Source organism: Aquila chrysaetos, chromosome 9, assembly GCF_900496995.4.
Source record: "Aquila chrysaetos chrysaetos chromosome 9, bAquChr1.4, whole genome shotgun sequence".
Classification (NCBI taxonomy): Eukaryota; Metazoa; Chordata; class Aves; order Accipitriformes; family Accipitridae; genus Aquila; species Aquila chrysaetos.
Window position 1 is genome coordinate 37886405 of NC_044012.1, and position 22919 is coordinate 37909323.

A 22919-nucleotide genomic window follows, 5' to 3' on the forward strand; every position below is an offset into this window, starting at 1 on the left:
TGCTCGGCCACCTCGCAGGGGTCCTGGCCGGGCGCGGAGGCCCTTTGCCGTACAGCATGGCGGCGCTACAGCGGAGGCGTCTCCTGGGAGTGTCGGGGCTGTCCCGTACAGTACGAGCCCTCTCAGGTATGGGGTGCCCTCTGGGCTCGGGCCTGGCAGAAGCAGCGCCTCCGCCGAAAGCGCCTGGGGAGGATCTCCCGAGCCCATCCCACGACCCGCACGGCGGGAAGAGGCCCGCCGACGCCTTACTTGGGCGACCGCTGTGGGGACCGGAGACCGCCGCCCGCCCCGGCGGCGCCGCTCTCCTCCCTCAGCGGCCGGGGCGGGGAGGGTGGCGGGCTGCCTCCATCCATAACGGCTTTCGGAGCCACCCCCGCCCCGGTGCCTCTCTCGGAGCCCGTCCCTCGGCCCCTGTGTTGCTGAGGGAGTCCCGGGCCGCAGGTGGCTGTGAGGTAGGAAAAGCCTCCTGCGCCCCTGAGGTGGGGCTTTCTGGAGAGGTACCGGGGCAGCCCGAGAGGCAGCTAAACCTTTCCTCCAGGCTTTACTGCAACGACCTGCGGGGTGTCATCCTTCACAATCCAACTGCCCGCCCATAACTGCCGAGAAAAGCCCCCCAGCCCTATGGTGGCACAGCTGGTGTCAGAGGCTGCGGGCCTCAGCTGTCCTCCCTGAACTACTGACCGCTCTGTGAAAGTAGGGCTTGTCCTGATGCCCTTGCTAAGAAACGAGTTATTGCTGACTTGCGGGCTTCTCCTGCCACTTCAAAACTGATCTGGGGCACTGGGCTGATCTGTGGGGACGCTGAGGTGGCAGAAGGGGCCAGCTTCCCTCTTGACAGCCACCACCACCCCTGCAAGGCCTACACTGCAGCTGAAGCTTTGCGAGTCTGATAAGGTGACCCCGCTGAAAAATCTCTGTGTAGAACTTGCTGCTGTAATGCAGAGACAGAAGACCTATAGTGGATCCCAGTTGCAACTGTCTAATTATGCAGACAGAGCTTCTTCGGACATTGCGTAAAAATCTAATCTATTTCCTCACTTCTTTTGGATTGCTTTATTTTCTCTATTTCATTCACAAAACTAGACTAGGTAGTTAAATGATTTTTGGAGAATGCTTTGGGACACTGAAAAAACACAGTGCCCTAATAAAGTAAAGAAAACCCAAATCAGCCATAATCAATTGTAAAAAATAGTGTACTTTTTGACATTTGCCTTCTTACATACCTCTTCCATCTTCCTTGCCTGTTTCTTTTCCTCCTTTTTTTACGTCCTCTTCACAGGAAAGAATGAGTATGATCTTCTGGTAATTGGTGGAGGGTCTGGAGGCCTTGCTTGTGCAAAAGAAGGTAAGTATAAATAACTAACAAAATGTTTGTTTTAGCTTAAGTGGTGGTTATGAAAACTGAGAGAAGTGTAACTGATAATGCTAAAGCTTTGTAAGAAACATAGTATACTTCAGTCCCTGCACATTAATTATTAACTCAGCTCCATACACTTAATCTGCAAATTGATTCACACCCTCAGGCAGGGTGAAATTGTTTGGCTTTTCTATTCACCTTTTAAAAAATACTTTTTCTTTTGTCACAGGAAAATCTAATAAGCTTTTATTTCACTGCTATCGTAAAATACTCTGAGTGCCTCCATAGATACCGTATTTTTTCATTACACTGTTTCTTATTTATGTGTTAGAACAACAGTCCTTTTAGACTGATTCCAAGAACTGTTTAACTGCTGTAGAGAACCTTGCTTGCCCCTTTGTAATTCAATGTAACGTGCTCAACAACCTGTAAGGTTCTTAAACTTCTCATTTGGGGTCAAATTGCATTTTTAGCGTCAGTGGAAGCTGTAGGCTCTAGTCTGTGTTAAGTGCCTTCTGGAGAATCTGCTGACTACATAGGCAGCCTGGGTCCCTAGTCCGGTATCTTTAGTTAGACAGTAAAAATCACCAGCTGTCATCTCCTGTACTCTTTAGCTGTACCTGTGCTACTAAAAATGTTTAGGTTTGTGTGTTTCTCCCTCCTCTAAATACCTTGCCTTGCTTTTTGTTTAAAGCTGCTCAGTTTGGAAGGCAAGTGGCCGTTTTGGATTATGTGGAACCTTCTCCACAAGGTACGGAAGAGAAATACTAGGATAATGTTTGGACATGTGTATATAATGGTTGCCTAGGTGAGCAGATTGCTCCAGGCAGCAAAGAGACCAAAGCCATGCTGCCTGCTTTGCTTGTAGTAAAAGTTCTTAAGCCCAGCTTGCTGTACTGCTCATTCCCTCCAATGATGTCCCAGCTCTGCCTGCTTCCTCTGCACATAAAGGTTGTTAGCAGTGTTTGCTGCTACCATTTGTAGTAGACTTTGGACTTAAATATGTGAGAATATTGTCTCTGTCAAAATGTCATTTACAATTTCTAAAAATCATGAATCGTGTCATGTTGAGGTTCTTCATGTACAGTTTGTAAAATAAGATCTGCAAATGCAGATAAGCAAATGTGAATGGGTAGTACCTGGATCTTCAGAGCTCTGAGAAACATCTTGAGATGGTTTGAATTTTAGAAGAAAAATATATGGAGATATTTTTTGTCAAAAAAAAAGAACATAAGCAGAGTTAGAAACTGATCTGTAGGAGATAGTAAACTGTCTGTTGTTTCAGAACTTTTTAACTAATTGCATGAACAACCTAATTCTCTAAGTAATCCAACTGTGTTAAGTTGCACTAACCTGATACATTTACTTTTTTTTTCTTTCTTTTTTTTTTTTTTTTTTTTTTTTTTTTTTCCTCTCCAAGGAACCAAATGGGGACTTGGTGGAACTTGTGTGAATGTTGGCTGCATTCCTAAAAAGCTTATGCATCAAGCAGCCCTTTTAGGGAGTGCCCTTAAAGATGCCCAACATTATGGCTGGAATATAGCCCAACCTGTTCATCATACCTGGTAAAGATTATTGCCCATATCCACTCATGCATGCTGCAAATGCGTTAACAACTTTTCCCTGTTGGTGTTTGTTTAGGGACAGTTAGGGAAGTGAATTTTGCATGAAGCTCTTTAGACTGCTCCTTCTTTAAAACACAGAAGTATATTTACTGATTTATCAGGGCAGATATTATGTTGATTTGGACTTGATAATTTATAATAAAAAGTACTGTAGAACATTCCTAATTTCTAGCAATTGCCTGTATCTTTGAGTTGCGTAATCTGAATTTGTAATGTGATGAATTCATGCTCAGTTTCTTGTTTTGTGATAGGTCTGTGATGGCACAAGCTGTTCAGAATTATGTGAAATCCTTGAACTGGGGACACAGAGTGCAACTACAAGACAAGTAAATAAGACTTTGAAGTTTATCTATCTTCCTGTAGTCAAGGAGCTCCTCTTTTACTTGTAGAATTGCTGAATTGCCTTTGGAGTTTCTCATTAGAGCTAGTATTTTGAGTTTGTAAGCCATTTCTGCTCAGGACTGTAAGTGCCCTTGCCAATTTAAGTGGTATTTTTTCTTTTCCCCTTCCTTTTCTTTTCTGGGAAATAGTGGTTGAAAGTGACTGTATGTGAAAGCTTTCTAACAGTGTAGTGATCAGGGAATGCTCTCTTTAATCTGGAGAGGTTTTGCATTAATATGAAGTAGTCAGGGTTTCTCAAGATAATTTCAAGCTTGTCCAGCAAAATTTATATGCCATACAAGCCCACAGATAACACTGTACTAGAGCAGCCGATTTTTTTGCTTTCAGTGCAGAAATGGTTCCAAGTTTTTCAGCATGCAGTTTGTTTTATAGAGAAATTATATTAATAGATAATTTAACAGGTACTAGTCTTGTGACTCCTGCTAAGTGACCTCTGTACACTCTCAAATGAGCATTGTATTAGTAATGTTATAGATAGTAATAGTGATGCTATGGCTAGTGGAAAATGTGTCATTTGAAGAGGTCAATAACCTGATCCCAAAGCATGTTACAAGGTTAGGTACTCTGCTCTATAGAGCAGTTAACTGTGACCCAAGAATTAAGTGACTTAAATTATGTGACAGAGCTGCAAACAATCCTATGAAATAAGATGCTTTCTTCCTTTTACTTTTCTATGCCTGTTTGCTAGCCTTTTTAGCACTTCAGATATGGAAAAAGTAGCTGATTGTATTTCATTCCTGTTCTTCATTAAGTGTGAATTTATGTTGCTGTTTTCTTCTAAACAGGAAGGTGAAATATTTCAACATGAAAGGGAGTTTTTCTGATCCGCATACAGTCCGTGGTTTAACAAAAGGAGGTAAAGAGGTGAGCTGCTGTGCTGATTTCTGCAGTACCATTCACTTCAAACTTTTCAGGTCTCCATGTGTTGGTTTTCAGGTCAAATGGGAGCTAGACTGTACTTTTGCAAATTGCTTTGGGTATTCAGTATTGTTTTGATGAGGGAGATTTGCACTTTCCACCTAGAAAAGATGTTTATGAACTTGACTGTTGCCTACTGAGTCCCTAGCCTCTAACCTGTCAGTTAGATGCCATTACTTTTTCTCTGCAGATTGAAATGCTGAGACTTTTTTTGTCAGAGTCATACTGCTTTGATAGATGCTTACAGAGGTGTAAAGAGCACCAACATCTTATTGCTATGAGCGTTAGATCAGTCTGAGATGTTTTCCTCCTTCAGATGAATTGTAAGGGTGATTAGCTTGCTAATACAAAACTGTGGGCGGCAATTATACTGAATGCACAGCTTCAAGCAACTGGGTCACATAACAGAATGGCGGCCATTTCTGCACATTTAACAAGAGACTGAACATGCATTTTTAACACCTTTTTGAGGGTAATTGTATGATGTTACTAGTTAATACCAGCTTGAGAGAGCAAAAGTTTTTTGGGGGAAATGCCTAGCACTTTCTAAAAACGTGCCACTTTTGAGGTAGCTTAGCTCCAGGCCTTAGAGACAGAATTCACTTGCTGTGATCTCTGTGTGTTTTGTACTAAGCAAAAATTGATTTTAAAAAGCTGCTGTTTGTGCACAACTGTTGCTTCCAAGTCGTCATCAGAATCTTGTCCAGTACAGGAACAATTGCAAGCTTAATATTAAAACAAAAACTGATAGAGAATGTGCAGGAGAAACTCCTTCAGGTATTAGTTTATTTTATCTCCATCCTTTTTTTAATGCATTGCTGATTATTATGTCATATAAACAGGAGATGGTAGTGCAAGCTTTCTCATTTATCACTCATTTGTACATAGATAAAATCTAAAGACAGATAAAAGGATTTCAAATGCTTGATTTTTATTTTTGTATTTTTGTTGGTAGACTATTGTTACTGCAGAAAACATTGTCATTGCTACTGGAGGAAGACCAAAATATCCTATGCACGTAAGTTACACTTGCCATCTAACAACTCCAATGGCTTTACTGGTTTTGTTGCAGATAATAATGAACGTTTGGAGGATAAAGCATGTAAATATAAAATAACACACAAGAGATTTTTGTATTTGTCTTGTGAAAAATTATCTTTTATATAAAGCACACAGGCTTTTCAGAAAAACATTTCCATAGAAAACAATTTGCATTAATTCAGTATGTTGATGTTGCTTAGAGCTGTAGGATAATTCAGGTTGGAAGGGATCTCTAGAGGTCATCTAGCTCAACCTCCTGCTCAAGGAGGTTGGGGTCAGCTATTGAGTCAGCTGTGAGGTTAGATCATGTTGCTCAGGGCTTTTTGCAGTCAGGTTTTGAAAATCACCAAAGGTGAAGACTGGATAACATATCTGGGTAACCCCAGATATATTCCCCTTGGTCTACTGGCTATACTTTAGCTAATACAGCCCAAGTTGCTATTAGCTTTTTTTGCTGCCAGGACTTGCATTGTAGATTCAAGATCTTACCTGTGTGATCATAGATTGCAGGTGCACTGGAGTATGGAATCACAAGTGATGATTTATTCTGGTTAAAAGAATCTCCTGGAAAAACGTAAGTTACCTTACCATGGCTTTAATAGTTGCTGGCATTCGTACTTTTTCTTTATGGCAAGGTGAAAAATGTTCAAAATTTCCTTTTATACACCACTTTTTCTGTCCTTCTGTTTTCCTTCTGAGAATTTGTTTTGCTATGCATCAACATCACACTACCAACCTTCATTAGTAACTAATAGATTGCCCGCCCCCCGAAATTCCCTTCTAACATCGAATTAAATACGAATTTTCACCATCTTAGGTTAAGGCGACTTGTTTGCTGTAGCAATTATACATGGAAGTCACAAGAGGGCAGCAGAAACTTAAATGAAGGCTGTACTGTCCCTATTTGCTGCGGGTGTACATGAAATTGCTCTTCAATTAGGAAAGAAACTCCAACATAATTTTATGTTCTCTTAAGTGGTGGCAGTTCTGATAACAAAAGAAAATATGATGAGACAATTGGGTTACTTTTTACCTTTTCTTATGCTTTGGGAGCTATTGTTTAACTAAAATAGTAAAAAATTGTTTTTAATGGAAATACTAAAATGCCATAGTCTTTGTTTTTTGCAGCACATAGCACAGTAAGATTCTGAGTCAACATTGCACTACAGAGCAATTTCCTGATGCAAATAATTGTGATAGGAAATGCAGATTTGCTAGCATCAAAGTCAGATAATACTACTTTTTTCTTTTCTCTATCGAGCAATTCTAGAAAAAGCAAAGTCTATATAAGAAAAAGAGACTTGAAACTATAATACTGGTGTTTTGAAAGAAAACAGAGCTGCCATTCATGGTTGTGACTTTCTAATATAAAAAATGCACTGTGTTCAGCTAAACATCAAATACATAAACAAGGCTCCTTGGTACCATTTAAAAAGGAAGGTAAATTTGCTGTTGTTTGTAGTATATCAGTCACCTCTTGAATTTTGAGAGCATGATTTATGCAAGGAAATTGTTTAAAACAAAACAAACCCCCAAAACTAACCCTTCCTCCCCCCCCAAACTAAATATAAGATTTATCCCTGTAAGATGTTTCTGTGAAAATGTGGCTTTTGTCCAGTTGCTGCTAATGCAAGTTGTAACAGTGTAATGTGGGAGTCTAGTGTTTATATGTTGCATTCCTGAGATTTAGTCAAAATAAGCCTGCAGGGGCTACAGTAGCATTTCTGTGCTTTATCAGGCTGTGTCCTAGCAAATGAAGGAGGGAGTTGTTAAAGGTTTGTTTCTGTCGGATTTGTTTCTGTTATAAATATTCCCAAGGTTCAGTTTAACACCTTTTGTTTTTAGTCTGAGCTGTGTCGTACTGTTGTACTTATTCTTTCTTTTCTCCCTATCCAAGTGTACATATCTCAACTACAAATTACATGCCTGGGGGTTATAGAACTGTCAGTCCTGCAGTTATTTAAAAAAAAAAAAAAAAAAAGAGCAAACTGTTAACCAGCTTAAAAGTCCCTTAGATATACAAACATTGTGAAGAAATTCTCGCTACTGAGATGAGGGGTTTTGGCAGAGTAAATTGCAAAAGATGCCTTGCAATGAGGTCAGAATGAGTGAGAGATTGAGCAGGTGTGAACGAGGTTAGGTTCTGCTTTCTTAACTTTTCTATTAGACACTGACAATGCCCAGGAACCCTCTACTTTGTAGAAGAAATTGTGAATAATGTGGTGCTGATACTATGAATGAGTGCCAGCTGGCATCTATTTTTCATCTAATGAAAAAGAAGAGCAAACATATGCCCAAGTTACAGATATTCTCATTCTATTCCCTGTGACTCTCCAGTAGGTATATCTTCATGGGCAGCATGTGCCTTTGCAGCACTTCCCAGGGGCTAGATGCTAAAAGAGGGGCTGATAATCCATTCACAGATGAATCAGGTGCCCTAATGTTGGAAGAATTTATTTCCCACTATGTTAAATTGTTTGCCAAACATAAAACCCAGACTAGCAGATTTTAATCTCTTTAGCTCAACCTGTTCTCTGTACACCTTCAGAAGTTGTATGTTTTTATTATAGGATAGATAGATGTTATCTAGTGTCTTTTGTGAGAAAACATGTGTTGTACTGACATTGCAGTCCCTGGGGCTTACGGAGCAGCAGCCCCCATGTTTGCACTTTTCAGAAGTTTAAAAGCATTTTTGTTAGAACTAGGAGATGGTGCAGATTGGTTTAGGGTAAGGTATAGGCTTGTGAGCCAGTGTTTCACCTACTATTTTTGCTCTGCTCTCTTAGCATAGACTGTGTATGAAGAGCTTTCCAAGTATTGTACTTGTTTCTCTCTTGCAATATTGTGGAAGAATAACTTTCCTAGGTATATATGGCTAGTTAGTGGCAGAACCAAAAAAAGAAGCCAAATTTGCTGTCTGCAGAGCTCCATCATGCCTCTAACATTGTAGTTGCTATACATGTTCACATATAAAATATTTTAATTTTCTAAGGTTCTTGATGTCCTTCTATGAAACACATTTCTGTCTTTGTAAGTGTGTATACCACTACACACTGGTAACGGGGTGGAGGAAGGATCATTGCTTTGTAAATTTTAGTTAAAATTGATGAATGGTACCTCCTTCTAAAGAGACTGCAGTGCATGCACCACTTTGTGTTAGCCTTCAGTTTCTGTGTGTTTTTGCATGGATTTAAGGGTTTATGTTTATTGTGTGAAGCACCATACTAGCATATGCTACTTCAGCCAGGAATCAAGCAAAATGTAGAATACAAAACAGCGTGGGATGTGTAGGCCACAGGTTGGTATTTCAAATGTGTTCCTTCTTGTGATCTGACTGCTTTGGATTTTCACCTGTTTGGAGCATGTTTTGTCAAAAGTTTTGTTTTGTTGCTTAGAGTTTTTGAATTAATGGAGGCACGGCTGCTGAGGGAAAAGGTCTTTACTTAATGGATTATTTGCATGCAACGGTTCTCTCTGCTGGCATTGTCATTTGTGTTGCTAAAACTTACCTTCCTCAAAACAGTCAAACAAGGTTAGGTATGGGTAAAAGAATATGATAAGGTTCTATGACTTATGTTTATAATGCTTATGCTTCCTTGCTTATCCTCCTAACTTCAAATAACATTTTTAAACTTTGTGATTATGTGAGTTTGTATTTTTAAGTTTTTTAAGTAAATTTCTAAGTTCAGGTGTATTTTAAATTTCTAGCTTTCCGAAACACAATTAGCAAACTACTTCTTCCATACCCAAAATTCCAAAGTTGTTTTTTTTTTGTTTTTTTTAACTTGTGAATATGGCAGTGTAAGAGAGACCTGCTTTAAAAAAAAGCCCAAAATAAACAGAAAAAATGTGCCAGATACTCAGGTGGGTTCCAAGTGTTGTGGTCTTACATTGCTGTTTTTTGATGAAAAGTTCTCTATAAAGCATGGGGATGAAAGTTTTTTATAAAGCATGTATTTCTATAAGTGAAAATCAGTCCGAAAGAGCCTAACATTCCACGCTCTACTCATAGTAACTAGAAATTTTGATCCCTAATGATGCTTTTTTTCCTAATTTAAAAACTTAACAAAAGTATTTGTTGTAAGTGGAAATATTATGTGGAATGCACCTCCAAACTGTGAGATTTTAACAAGTTTGCATAACACGTGAACAGCAAAGGAATGCGGGTGCAGCCTGTCCAGCAGCTGAGTGTCAGCGACTGGCCGGTTGGACCCACTTTTACCACCAGAACAGTGACTGGGCATTCTGTCTTTTGTGTACCCAGCAGACCGTAGGGAACTGAGGATATGGTCAGAATAGAGAAGACTGCTGCAGTGTATAGGGCATCAGGGGACAGGCATGGAAACTGCTGTGCTGGATTGCTGATACACCTCATAAATTAAAAGTGTTGATGGACAATTTTAGTGATATTTTTGGTTGAAAGGGTGTGAAATATGGGGAGAGATGGGAGCTGGAGTTTTATTCAAGATCTAAAATGGATGTATTTGGTAAATACTAGTCTAGGTAAATCTATTAAACGGATTTTCTATAACTGCATACACAAACTTCTGAAGACAGGAAGGGCATATATTGGGCATTTTGAAAATTAAGATTATTAAAAAGCAGATGGTTGTAAATCAAAATGAAATATAGTAATGAATAAAGTCTTACACTGGGAACTGAAACCTACTTGATAGGGAGATGATGAATTTCAAATGTGCTTAACTTCTGCTTGTGTTAAGTTTTCTTAAAAATAATTAAAAATATATATTTAGTAATTAAGATACCTCTAGAAATTTTGAGATATACTTGAGTTCCAACAAGACTGCTGCATGTCAGTATGTTTGTATGTTGCCTACTGTCTCAGAGGCAATGGAGCTGAGACACCCTGTAAAGATGAGGTATCAGTAGCAACGGGCACGGGGGGAAAAACCTGTCAGTGTCCACTCCAGATGTTTCCAATGGAGGTATATCATAGAACACAATTGAAGTATTTGTGATGCCTCTTAATCCTGATAGTTTCTCTGAGTTTTTCATGGCTTTCTTCACTTTGTCTTTCAGAATATGTGTTTAAATGTCTCTTTACAATATAAAAATAATTCCTTATGTCTTATAAGCCTGTTCTTTTTTTTTTTATTCTGTTAATGAAATAAGCCCACACGTTATACCACATGTTATAGTGTTGTCTTTGTTGGAGTTGATAAGCCACACTCTTTCTTCCTATCTAACAACATCAGATCCACTCTTCAAACCTGTAATTTTGTAACTATACATACTTCAGAAAACAGTTTTTCGGTTTTCTGGAAATACGCACTAGCTCATTCCACTGCTTTATTCTTTTTTCTTTTTATGTAACAGGTTGGTTGTTGGAGCCAGCTGTATCCTTTGAAAAAGCTCTGATGATTTATGATTATAAGCAGTATAGCTGTCTTTCCTATGAAAGCTCAGTTTTTGGAATTCCTTTGCTCATGCCCTGTAGTTGAGTTGCTAATAGAATAGTAATAGTTTTCTATGCAGTAGCATAATGGGAATTAAGGTCAGCTGAGGATAAATTCTCAGGATCTTCAAAACAATGTTACCTATGAGGAAAATAATCCAAGCCTTTGGAGTTTTATTCTGTGCAACAAAAACAAGCTAAAGATGTTGTCTCTGTGAGGAGAACTTGATATCTCTAGGTAAAAAGCCTACTTGTATATTACCCTTTTATATTGCATTTATATGAAATTATTGTTTATATTTCCTTAACTGATGCTTCACCAGATGTTTCACTTGAGTGTGCTGGTTTTCTAACGGGCATTGGACTGGACACTACAGTCATGATGAGAAGTATCCCACTTCGTGGGTTTGATCAAGTGAGTATGGAATATCTTACATTTCCTTATATAAAAAATATATTAAAAAGTTTATTTGATTATTTTTGTCTCCTAAAGAAAAAGTGTCATTGGCTTTTTCCAAACACTTCCTAGTATGTGCTTTCTGAAGAGAAACTAGTTAATATTAGCTCTTGTTTTCCTATCATATCTCTTGATACTGTACTCAGAAAAGTAAATCTTTTTTTTTCCTCTTGCTTAATTGAAAACAAGATTGAAAAGGTTGGAAAGCAGGGGAGGAATTTATGCCACTGCTAAAACCAGACAATCTCTTTAAAGTAATCCTGAATTTCTAGGAGTTACAGATAATGTTTTTTAAAATAAATTATTGGACTTAGCATTAAGTAGTTCAATGTGGAGTTCATTATGATGAATATAAATAAATCACTAAGCTGAAAGTTTGTAATGACAATAGGAATTGGAAATCTTGACCTTACCACTTTCAAAACAGTTCGGTTATAACTAGGTAAAAAAAATAATATAGTGATTTCAGTAGAACTATCAACCCTAAGCTGGAGAAAATTAAAAGCAAAAACTTTCAGGCAGGGAAATATAAAGAGAAAAAAATATGTTTCAAAATTGGGAAGGATTTTATTTAAAAGTATAAGTGGTCATGATTGTGCTGACAAAACAGAAAACAGTTTTGACCAGAAACCCGTTCCTGTATAAAGAGAATAAAAGCAATTAGAAATAACAATGAGAAAGGGCGACAACTAATTGCAAAACATTGTATAAGAATGTGTCTTGGGATTTGCACTCATCATTGAAGAAATCTACACCTGTAACAGCATGAGATCTGAGCAAGCAGCAAAAAGAATTAAGAGTGTGTGTGTGGCACTTCATAAAACACAGTAGGGCTTTCTCTGAGAACTTGATCCTTTGTAGGTATGAAAAGCACAATGGACATTTCAAAGTTAAGAAAGTATTAATAGAGGTAAAGTAATTATGTTCAGTCTGTAGCTACATTGAGACTGATGGAAACTGGTTAGTGAGCTATCATGTTTCTGAAGAGATATAACCCTGCTGTTGCCTTCATATTAGTTAGTATCAACTTCAAAAATAGTTTTGTATGCTGAGAGCTTGCATGTAGTTGTTCTGTGTGAGTGGTTTTGTGATAATATCCTTTAAGTAATAAACACATTCTTTGACAATGTGCAACCTGAATTACCGCAGTCAAGAGCAATGACATCTTTGGATAAACCCGTTGATGCGATGCTTTACTACTTGACTGTGGTATGGCGTTATTTCAAACAGGCTCTTAGGACAAAAGCATTATTTCCTGTTTGTAGTAGAACTTTCCAGGAAACCGTAGTGATTCATAGTCCTTGCAGAGAAATGACAGGTGTCGTGGCATAGGGAAATATTTTTCTTCCTTAGCTTTATGAAAGTATTTAATTCTCATCAAGCTGCCAGAAAATGGTCATTATGGTAATGTTAAATTGAATATGCTCTAGATGCTATTTTTGTATAAGTAACAAATTATTTAAAAGCAACCTTTTTATTCATATACTATTTGACTTTTTTAAAAAATAATTTGAATATTCAGATGTAGATGCCTCTTGAAATGGAGTTGCAGGTTGTAGTGGCTCAATAAATTATCATGTGTTGACAATGCATAGTAACTAGGTGACAAAGAATGTTTGAAATGCATGGTATATTTACTGGATTTTCATGAAGACAGCTGAAGGAGGGTTTTACATTAAAAAGGTCATACATCTAAGAGTGAACAATTTTTTTTCCCCTACTCAACAGCAAATGGCATCTTTAGTAACTGAGCACATGGAATCTTATGGCACAAAATTTCTAAAGAGATGTTTCCCAACCAAAGTTGAAAAATTGGAGAGCAACAGATTGCAAGTCACTTGGAAAAATACCGACTTGGGCACAGAAGAAACCGATTCCTTTGACACAGTGTTGTGGGCAGTAGGTAAACTTGATTATCTTAACATTTATTTGCAATGCTTTCCATTCTGAAAATGAAGTCCCCTCATCATGTTTTATGGGGCCAAACACCCCCTCTCTTTTTTTAATATTAAATATTTAGTGACCTAAACATTGATGGCTTTTTAATTCTTTTCTTGCATGTCTGACTTGCTCACAGTCTAAAAACATATGAAAGTTACAGCAAATGGAAGAAATCTATGGTAACTACTTTTGATGAGCTGCAATAAATGGGAGACCATTTAGTCTTCTTCAAGTTTACTAGAGGGTGAAAGCATGAATTCCAGCAACCACTCTGGTGCAGGTAGTGTTCTCTAAGTCCATACTCTTGACTTTCATGAAGTTATTCACAAGTTCCTATTTATCCTGTTCAAGAGGCTACCATTTCTTCTAGGAATTTTTCTAAACTGTGCTGCTTAAGTTTGTTACCGCATCCATCATCCAATTTGGAGAAGGAGAAGTAATTGCCCCTAAAAATCCAAGCTCGTTGCAGGGAACCTTGGAACTTTAGAGCTTCTTGAAATCTGGTTAGAAACTTTCAGGTATCTCAGACCCCTTGGAACTGACATATGATGCCTAAGTCAGAGTAAATCAGTCTAAAAGAATTTTGTGACAAATGGCTGTGAGCATAATCACCAGAAGTGGGAATTAAATCTGGCTTTTGCCTCCTTTGAGTCAAATGCTACTTCTTGTAAGGATTAACACACTAAATCATGTATGGTACAAGGCTTCAGCCCACAGGAACGAAAATACTCTTTCTGCGTTGCCTCCCTAAGCTGCTCGTTTGTTGCTGTTATGAGTCGGCCCTCAGTTTTTATATTGGTTCAGATGGACTGCAAGCGCACCAGAGTAGGAGACCTCTTGTCTCCTGTGCTTATAAAGCTTTGTGAATATCTGGAATTCTAGATCAATAATGGATGGCTAAAGGTAGTAGTGATATTTGGCAAGTGGATGATATCTGGTGAACGAAGTAAATAGGCTTAAACTTACTGCCCAAGAAATCTGTTTTGATGCAGAGCAGCCAGTTTTACTAGCAGTTTCAGCAATACCTTTAACTACTTCATTTTTATGCTATTTATCTGACACTACTGTTTTAGAGTAGGGGGGAAGCATTCTTTTTCATTTGTTGATAACAGATAAAGTTAAATTCTTGTGGTCGTAGAATAGATCCATTACAGGAAGCAGGAACAGATAATTTACAGCATTTTGTATTTTGCCCAGTGGACTAAATATGTTGTCCTGTTCCTTTCCCCTGGTAAGTCAGCTTTATATCTTCCTAATACCCCAAAGAGAGAGCAGGCTGTGTTTGTGGCAAACATTTTCTTTCGCTTATTGTGATTACTCTTCTCTTAGAAGTGCAGTGGGCTTCTATAAATTGTGGAAACAGCCTATAATAATGGATTATCCTCACTAGAACCAATCAAAGATGCTAGTCCTTGCCGAGAGCAAAAAAGGTCATGCTATCTGAAGATGTGATAATCCTGAAAACCGTAGAATAATATTCATGAAGTGAGATGAAAATGTTTCCAAAAAGTGGGTTTCTAAATGCCATATTTGATTTTCCTCAAGCTTTCTGGTAAAAGTACACTGAGGTGGAGTCACACCTGTGAAATGTCAAGTCAATTTGTTTACTTTTGTCAAAGATGGAAAAAAGAGCTATTAAATTGAAATAATAAGAAAAAAATCTTGGTTTAGTGTTAATTATACTGGAATAAGGTTGCATGGTATACTTACTATTGCAACTCAGTTGTAATGCGACTCCACTCGCTATTTTAAAAGAGAGGAACTACATGTATTATACTTTTTGTCATAGATTTGAGTTACAATCCATATTTAGAAACTGCAAAATGAATGGTTTGAGGGTTTGGGGGTTTTATGTTGACTTTTTTTTTAGAGTTCAGATTGGCACTCCACCCTTAAGGATTAAACACATTAACAGTTAAAGCTGCTTAATTGATGTGCAGTCGATATGATTCATTGTTTTGCTCTGTATCAACACACCCACACCAGGTGTCTCAGATAATAGGCTGGGAAACTTGGTAGTGTTGAGGATTTCCTGTCTGCAGATGTGTCAGTTACAATACTGATTGAAGAAAGTCAGCTTGTAGAGTTAGTTAAAAAGCAGCCGCTATTGTTAACTAATTGTAGCCTGAATTATAATAGATATTTCCTTAATTTTTGTGAAGGCATCATGGAATTTTAGTAGGATTTTATGAATAATGTTAAAAATATTTACTGACAGTGGGACATAGTTTGAGTTTGGTAAGCTACAGTATTATCTCTTAATGTAGGCCCTTTGAAAAAATTCACATTGTGTTTCTATGAAGAGTTTTGTTTATCTTTTGTAATGTGTAATTTTCTGCTTGTATGGATAAACCAATAAAAGCAGGCACAATGCTCTCTTTGCTTTTCTAGCAGCTTTTTTGAACCAGTCAAAATATTCCAGGCATACTTCCTCCCCCCCCTGCCCTTGATAGTTTTAATGTAATTTAAATGTTTCAATTCAAAGCTTTTATAGGTAACTGTTATGGGCCTGTGTTATATTGCTGAGTGACTATACTGTTATATGCCAAATCAGTGAAATGGCTCTTTCTTGACCTTTTTTTGATTCTGCATGTCTAGTCCTGTAATGTCCTTCTGTCTTTTACTAGTGCTCTGTCGTCTGCTTTGGTGAGAATTTCCCTGAAATGATAAGCTTTTGAGGTTTTTTTCGTTCAATATGTAACCAATAAACTTTTAATATTATATAGTATTCCCCCTGCCCTTAAGGACGCACAAAAAATTATGTTGGGTGCCTAATATACCTGAGCTACAAAGCAATGGTAAGTGTGTGCATGTACAGATTGAACATAGGGTCTTCATGCAAAGAAAAGGGTAGAGATTGACACCTTTATAAACAGATGTAACTGCTGAGCTGCAGAGCAAAGTTGCAGGAGGTCAGGCTTTGTAGAGTGGGTTTGTTTCAGCTATTGGAGGACTGAAACCTGTGGATTGAATGCTGCAGTTGCAACACAGCTAATATATAAAAGAAATTGGTGAGTAGTATTTCCATTTGAATTTGCAATAGGTGGCAAAAGATCACTGCTGTAACTGGCATTTGATTATTCACAAAGTCCTTAGAAAAGATACTGAGTTACTACGTATCTAATGGGGTCTGTGTAGAGGAGCAACACTGAATTGAAGATTAAACTATGCAGGTGTTTACAAAATATCCTAGAATTAGTTTGACGAGAAAGTGAGGTAGTGTGCTAGTAAATTGTTAACACAAAGAGCAACGACCAGCAGCAGATTTTACGTTCAGCTTTACAAAAAGAGTTTTCTCCCTGATGAGAGCAGTGGAACAACCATTCTCAAGTTCCTTTGCTTTCTTAAGCTTAGAGGAAAGCTACTGTGTCTTTGAAATAGTATCATCTTTGCTATAAAAAAGAATTATAACTTTAGCTCAGTGTAAAGCTGAACAGCTATCAGGTGTTGCACATCATGTGCTATCAAGCATATTGTCCTTTGTGTCAGGCTGGGTGCTTGGCAGATTTATTTTGTAGTGTGGTAAAATAAGATCCTCGCTGTTCAATATCAAGAAAGGGTTAAATACATAACTTTTTTTTTTTTTAATAGTAGTTTTCTTCAAGTCTTACAACCAAATCAGTTTGAATTAACTAAGAAAACAGAAATTTTGTTTGGAGATTTTCTTTGAAAAGTCCCATATGGTAAAATATTGCTGTGATCTCCTGTGAGCCTATCTCTGCCAGCTCCTATAGAAAAGGAGATGGGCTTTAGATTCTTCTTTGCAAACAAAATCTTGCCATCCAGTTTTTAACCTTTGAACTATTCAGTGAAGAATAATGCACCTGGGTTTATCTCAGACAACTGTTAGTGCTAATGTGATGTGATTTGCTGAGGCTCTGGGTCCTTATTCTGAACTTCCCATGTCTGTCTCTCATTAACTTTAATTCATTACTGTCTTGGTAAGATGTGGTTTCTGCAGTCCTAATGAAAATTATCATTCCTGTTACATCAGCCGGTGCTTTTAGTTTTTTTCCCAATATCTAGTTTTAATGACATTCAGTCAGACTTTATTCAACAGGGCTGGTTTTAATGTGCAAGTAATTTGTTTGCATTGAAAGAGGCTGGGATGGTACTTTTTCCTTCTTTTGTTTAACCCACCCACAAACTTTGAGTGCAACTCTTACTTTACACTACTAATTTTACCAGCTTGTAACTACAAAAATCACTTCTTCATGTTGAGGAAAAGTTAGATGCTAGGCTATGCCTCTAGTCTGTGTGTGAGAGAACGTTTGGGATTCAGAACTATAGAATGCTATTTGAGTTGATAGGTGATGGCTAGCCTTTACCCGAATGGTGGCATAAATAAATTAAAAAATGGTGGAAATGCTCCAAAGTAATTTCATTAAACTAGCATAATTAATGCGACATTTTCTACAGAGTACAGGTTCTGTTCACCCATAAGTGTCCAGGAGATTGAAGCCAATGACCTCACATGGGAATGGTGGTGCGTGGGTACTGGTTTTTGAGACTGCAGAGCCATCCTTTAAGGGTGTACAAAACCTTTGGTTAAAGCAAGCTTAGTGTGGGAGAATTAATGTGAAGGTGAACTGTAGCTTTCTTCTCAGAAAATGTTTCCAGCCCACTTTACCTTGTACAGGACCTTGAGAACAAAACAAATTGTTAGAATTCTGTCCCAAGCTGTAAGGTTTTAATTTGGTTGCATGTCACTTGGAGTTGCTTTTTTCTGTTGCTGTTGTTTGGGTAGGACCACAGCGACATGTTTCCAGACACAAGTAACTTCAGGTGTGCAGTGGATGGTGATGGCCAGGTGTTTACTGATTGCACCATGGCTGCCACAAGCTTTCTGGTGAGATGACTCCTCTGTGTAATAAGTATTACTAGTCAATGCTACAAGAGGTAGTACACCTTAGCAGACTTGGCAAAGAACTAGTTACTGCCCCAGCACTGACTAAGGGTCAGATTTTTTTCGAATCGTGGCAGGCATGCTGAAAGTTTATCAGTAATGAATGAAATGTTCAAAAACATCCTTGTAAAATTGGTGCACGCTGCTACCAATGTGGTAAGGGTTCTGAACTTTTTTTAACCTTAATTAACCTTACTGTAGTCAATATTTTCTTGTAATCTGAACATTAGTTACACTGAATTGGTCTTTATTAGTCGTTATCAGCTGGCTATGTTTTAGTGAACACCATGTGAGTTTTGAGGAGGGATTTGAAGGAGGAAAGGGTAGTGGTCTTGCAACTAATCTGGGGAGTGTGTCAGGCACCCAGAACAAGATGAGAGAGAGTACCAAGACTGGGAACACAGATGAGATTTTGATTAAGGTCAGATTGGGTAAAGTTATGATGTGTCAAATTGCCAATGTGTAGGGAAGAAGTGGAGAAGACTATTGGGCTTAAGTTTTATACTGGAAGAACCATCGTGTCACCCTGCAATATCCTCACAGTGGCCATCTGCAGTATCATGCCTGATGATAATAAAATGCTTGGTTGGCTCTAGTTTTGATTTTTCAAATGCTGGGGGGTAAACAGACATTCCAGCTTTTGTGATTAAGAAACTGCAGAAGACCCATTATAAAATTCTGCTGTCAGCTGCACCTTTATCACCCTAGGAAATCTTACTGTATGCAAGAGTATGCTCTCATTCACTTACTGCTGCTACTTACGTGACTATGCCTATTCCTGTGGTTTCTTCTCAGTTTAGCTGCTTCAGTCTCCATTGTTGAAGGTCTTGCACCTGAAGGTCACAGCAGCCTGATACTGCCTTCACCTTATTCTGTGTGCAGGTGTGATTACCAGAGCCCCCCAGCAGATGATGGGACAGAAATGCTACATCACAATATAACCAGCGTAGCACATATCCGAGATGGATGCTTTAACCAGTCTCTTGTCACTCTGTGTAGCTAAGCTGCCTGGCAGTCCCCTGAGGAAGCCAGGTTGTGGATTTCACAAAAACAGATCAAAAAGCTGTTTTTTCTTTTAAAGTTAAAAGTGAATGGGGGCGGGCCCTGAAAGCAGGGATCTGTGTGGTTTTCACAGCTATGTCGTTATTGTACGGGTCTATTAAAGATGAGATATGATGTGGTATTAAAAGTGCAGGAGGCAGGTAACCTTTTTAAGGGTCATATCTGGATTGGCACCTTTCTTCTAGATGTCTGGTATAATATCTGCTGTTTTGAATAAAAGCTAAATCTAGTCTTGTGTCTTATACAATCATACACTCCTTGTTCTGTGGCAGTTTCAGGGCAGTGGACATCTTCAAACTAAAAGCAGATGTGCTGGCTTTAGAGGGAGCTATCTCTGTGTTGTGTGCCTGGTAGGATTTGGTATAATTTTATATTGCCCTCTGGATCTTAGAAATAAGCTGTAAACTCATGCTTTCTTGAAGCTGTAAATGTAAAAGCTTAGGAGTTATGGGTATGAAACAAATGTCCTTCTGATCCAATACTACTGAGAAATGGTGAGAACTAGTTCTATAATACAAGTAAGTGAATGTTCGGAAATATCAGCATTTCCTGAATTTGACATTAAAACTTACCAAGACACGTTGGATAATCATGAACCTAAGCTACCTAATTTGAGGTGAAGCAAGATCAGTAACTGTAATTCTGGCTTATGGAGGTGAGCTAGCATGCTAAAGGCCAATAAAGCTTCAGTTCAGTTTTTTAAAGTTTTGGTTTTGCTTTCAGAAATAATACTTAGGCAGAAAAGTTGAGAGAGAAATTTCACTGAGTAGCAACACATTTTTTTAACTCTTAGCTATTAATACCAAGCTGTACACATGTTAAAATAGACTGGAATCAAAAGGTTAAGTGTTATCCTGCAGATTTGATAAACTCAGCTGTTGTTGTCACAGGTCTTTAAATGACTCTATTGACAGTTTTTCTTTTTTTCCTCTTTCAGTGCCTGCCATTGCGTGCTAAGCTTTCTCTTGGCTCTGCCTGGCAGGAAAAAGGGGAAACTAGAAAACCCCATTAGTTGTCCATTTGCAGAATATCCAGGCTTTACTCTCAATACACAAAGAAATACAACGGTAGGAAGTTGTTTCACATCCGAGCCAAGATAAGGTCCTGGAGGTTTATTATTTTTGTTGCCTGATAGCATCAGGACTGGGGAGCAGGGGGCAGAGAAGGAACAGCAGATCAACATCCCATGGGGACAACAGAAGGGAAGACAGACAGATAGCCAAGTGCCGACAGCTTCAGTCAGTACTCCCAGAGGAAGTGTTGGTTTCACCAGATGAAATTAATACACAGAAGTCTTTACAGAGGCATTCAGATGTGACATTGTTTGGGGGGCCTGGCTGTATGGCAGATGTATAAAGCAGTGAATCATATGTTTACATATAATTAGGTCTGTATTGACAAGCCAGGTTTTCCTTTTGTTTAATAATTTCCTACATTATCATCAAAGAGCTTGTTTTTATAATGAAAACACATTTCCCCTTCTGTTTTGCTTTGCTATAGCTCTGTATTAACATCAAACACAAAGTCATGACTCACGCAAAAGAGACCTATATATGTAGATGTAGATATATGCATATTCATCTATAACCTCTAAAAATGGATGCAATGTTATAAAATTTCCTTCATTTGGTTATATTCACATAATATTTTATATGCGATCCCGTGTGTCCCTACATATTTTGGGAGTACCTGATAACTTCACTATGCTTATTAACCTTCAAATACATTTGAAAAATTGGATGGGATTTAAGATTCCAATTTCTGGGTCAGGAATTGCTTTGTTAGATACTCTATAGAAAGCTCAGTGTAATGTTATGAAGACTTCAGTGGTCTAAGTGGTAACTCTATGCAGAAAACACTGCAAAAATATTTTTTTAAAAAATGGGATAACTTAAAATCATTGGAAGAGAAAGTTGTAATAAAATCTAGGCTTGGCAGAATTTGCCTCATTTGTTTTTAAATCCATTTAAAATTGTGTTTCTAAATTCTAGTAATAGTGTTTCTAAACTCTACAGAAATACAGAGTTTGAGCTAAATAACTCAGCGTTAAGGACTTGAGAGCAAAGCTGGTAAACTTTTTCATCCAAGCTGAGGGAACTAAAAAAGCTTTAAGATATGTGTATCAGATAACAAGAAAAGAGGACTTCAGGTATGTTTAATGTTGAACAGCATTATTAATAATTTTTATCCACAAGCGTGCACAACAGGCTGTTTGTTAGTATTGAGTGTCATTTGGTTAATGTTTATTGGAAATTTTCAGTGTAGAAGTTGCTTATTATATGTACATTCATGCTACATTAGGAAACTGAATTTAGAATGTTCAATAAATATTAAACCATGTGGGTTTTGCACTTTTTGCAGTGGATGTTGTCCTGCACATTTTTAAAAGATAACTTTCTCTGAAATAGTTTGAGCAAAGGCAATAGTAATAGAGCTCCTTTCACAAAGAAATTCATATCCATACTTTCCACCCTTACAGCTTTTTCATTATGAGGTAAGTTTTGTCATATTTCTACTTGGACTATCAAATAGCACAAAGTTCTTGGAAAGCTAAAGCGGAGGATGCCAAATTTTTAGATTAACACTGCTGAAGTTTTCCAATAGTTTTTACTTTAATTTCTTTTTTTTTTCCTTAAGGCAGAGCCCCTGACACTGAAACTCTCAATTTGGAGACAGTTGGAGTGAAAACTAATTCTGAAACTGGAAAGATCATTGTTGATGCCAGTGAAGCTACTTCTGTTCCTCACATTTATGCAGTTGGAGACATAACAGAGGTACTGAGTCTACATAAACTATTTTACAATAACAGGAAGCCAACTTTGTTCCTGACTAATAACTAGTCCCCAGATGTCGTCATGCTCTAGTATATATCTTAGTGTTTTGCTCTTTTTCATTTTGCAGAGCTGTAGTGTTTATGCCAGCCACCTGGGTCAGTAATTTCCTTCACGTGGATCTTGTGAAGTATCTCAGCGTTAGAGATTATTACTGATGTTTATCAGGGAATGCATCATTGGGTAGAGGCTAATAATAATGTCTTTATCACTTCAATTATCTTTCTAATAATGTTTTTATCACTTTAGACATATGACTTCATACTGCCTGTGAATGCTAAATGAAAGCAGTTCTTACCTTCTGGAGTTTAATATACTTACTGGGAATGACTGTGACAAGTTCTGTAATTCCATTTTTAGTATTTTGGGTTTAATTGAGACTAGTCACAAGACAGCATTTCTGCTCCCTGACACAAAATGCTTCTGACAAAAGTATCCTCCTCTAGAATAAGAAAAAGTAATTGCTGCAAATACTAAATGCATTTGACTTCTGTTCATGATTTGTGAATGATTATGCCAAGTAAACGTAAGGTGTGGTTTTTGGTTGGTGTGGGGTTTTTTTGTTTGTTACGGTTTTTTAAAGGGGGACATTATACCTTAAGCAAAATGATTTACCTATTATAGAGGCAAAAGCAGAATTCTGTGGCCTTGATCTAGTGCTATTGATAATCTACAGTTAACTATGACAAGAATGTCTTGTCCAGATCAAAGTGCACTCAAATACTTTCAATCCCTCAATTTTCAGTTTACAGAACTCGGAGTATTTACTGTAAATAGGGCATCTTCAAATATGATGTCGTCATAAAAAAATAATGTTTGTCTGGATTCTGAACTGTACAGTTACAGGAGGATGTTTTCATCAGCTGCCTACTGTTCCTGAAAAATTTGGGCAATATGTAGAACATAGAAGCTGGGCATTGCAAGATACAGAATTCTGTCACCTGTTGTTGAACTTAATGGAAT

The 22919-nt window shown here is 37.9% G+C and overlaps 1 protein-coding gene across 3 annotated transcripts in view; it reads left to right on the forward strand.

The window, feature by feature from the left end:
* The first annotated feature begins 25 nt into the window (after positions 1 to 25).
* Positions 26 to 22919, forward strand: part of TXNRD2 (thioredoxin reductase 2) — a 36544-nt gene continuing 13650 nt past the window's right edge. For 2 of the 3 annotated variants that reach the window (XM_030024150.1, XM_041125932.1), the window contains exons 1-12: positions 26 to 126; positions 1280 to 1345; positions 2052 to 2108; positions 2778 to 2922; positions 3234 to 3308; positions 4170 to 4248; positions 5258 to 5320; positions 5847 to 5917; positions 10681 to 10700; positions 11083 to 11174; positions 12945 to 13119; positions 21763 to 21899. In XM_030024150.1, the coding sequence (XP_029880010.1) occupies positions 57 to 126; positions 1280 to 1345; positions 2052 to 2108; positions 2778 to 2922; positions 3234 to 3308; positions 4170 to 4248; positions 5258 to 5320; positions 5847 to 5917; positions 10681 to 10700; positions 11083 to 11174; positions 12945 to 13119; positions 21763 to 21899 (1050 nt within the window). In that variant the 5' untranslated portion in view covers positions 26 to 56. The remainder of the gene's footprint in view (positions 127 to 1279; positions 1346 to 2051; positions 2109 to 2777; positions 2923 to 3233; positions 3309 to 4169; positions 4249 to 5257; positions 5321 to 5846; positions 5918 to 10680; positions 10701 to 11082; positions 11175 to 12944; positions 13120 to 21762; positions 21900 to 22919) is intronic. The other variant, XR_003924830.1, reaches the window with a different exon arrangement.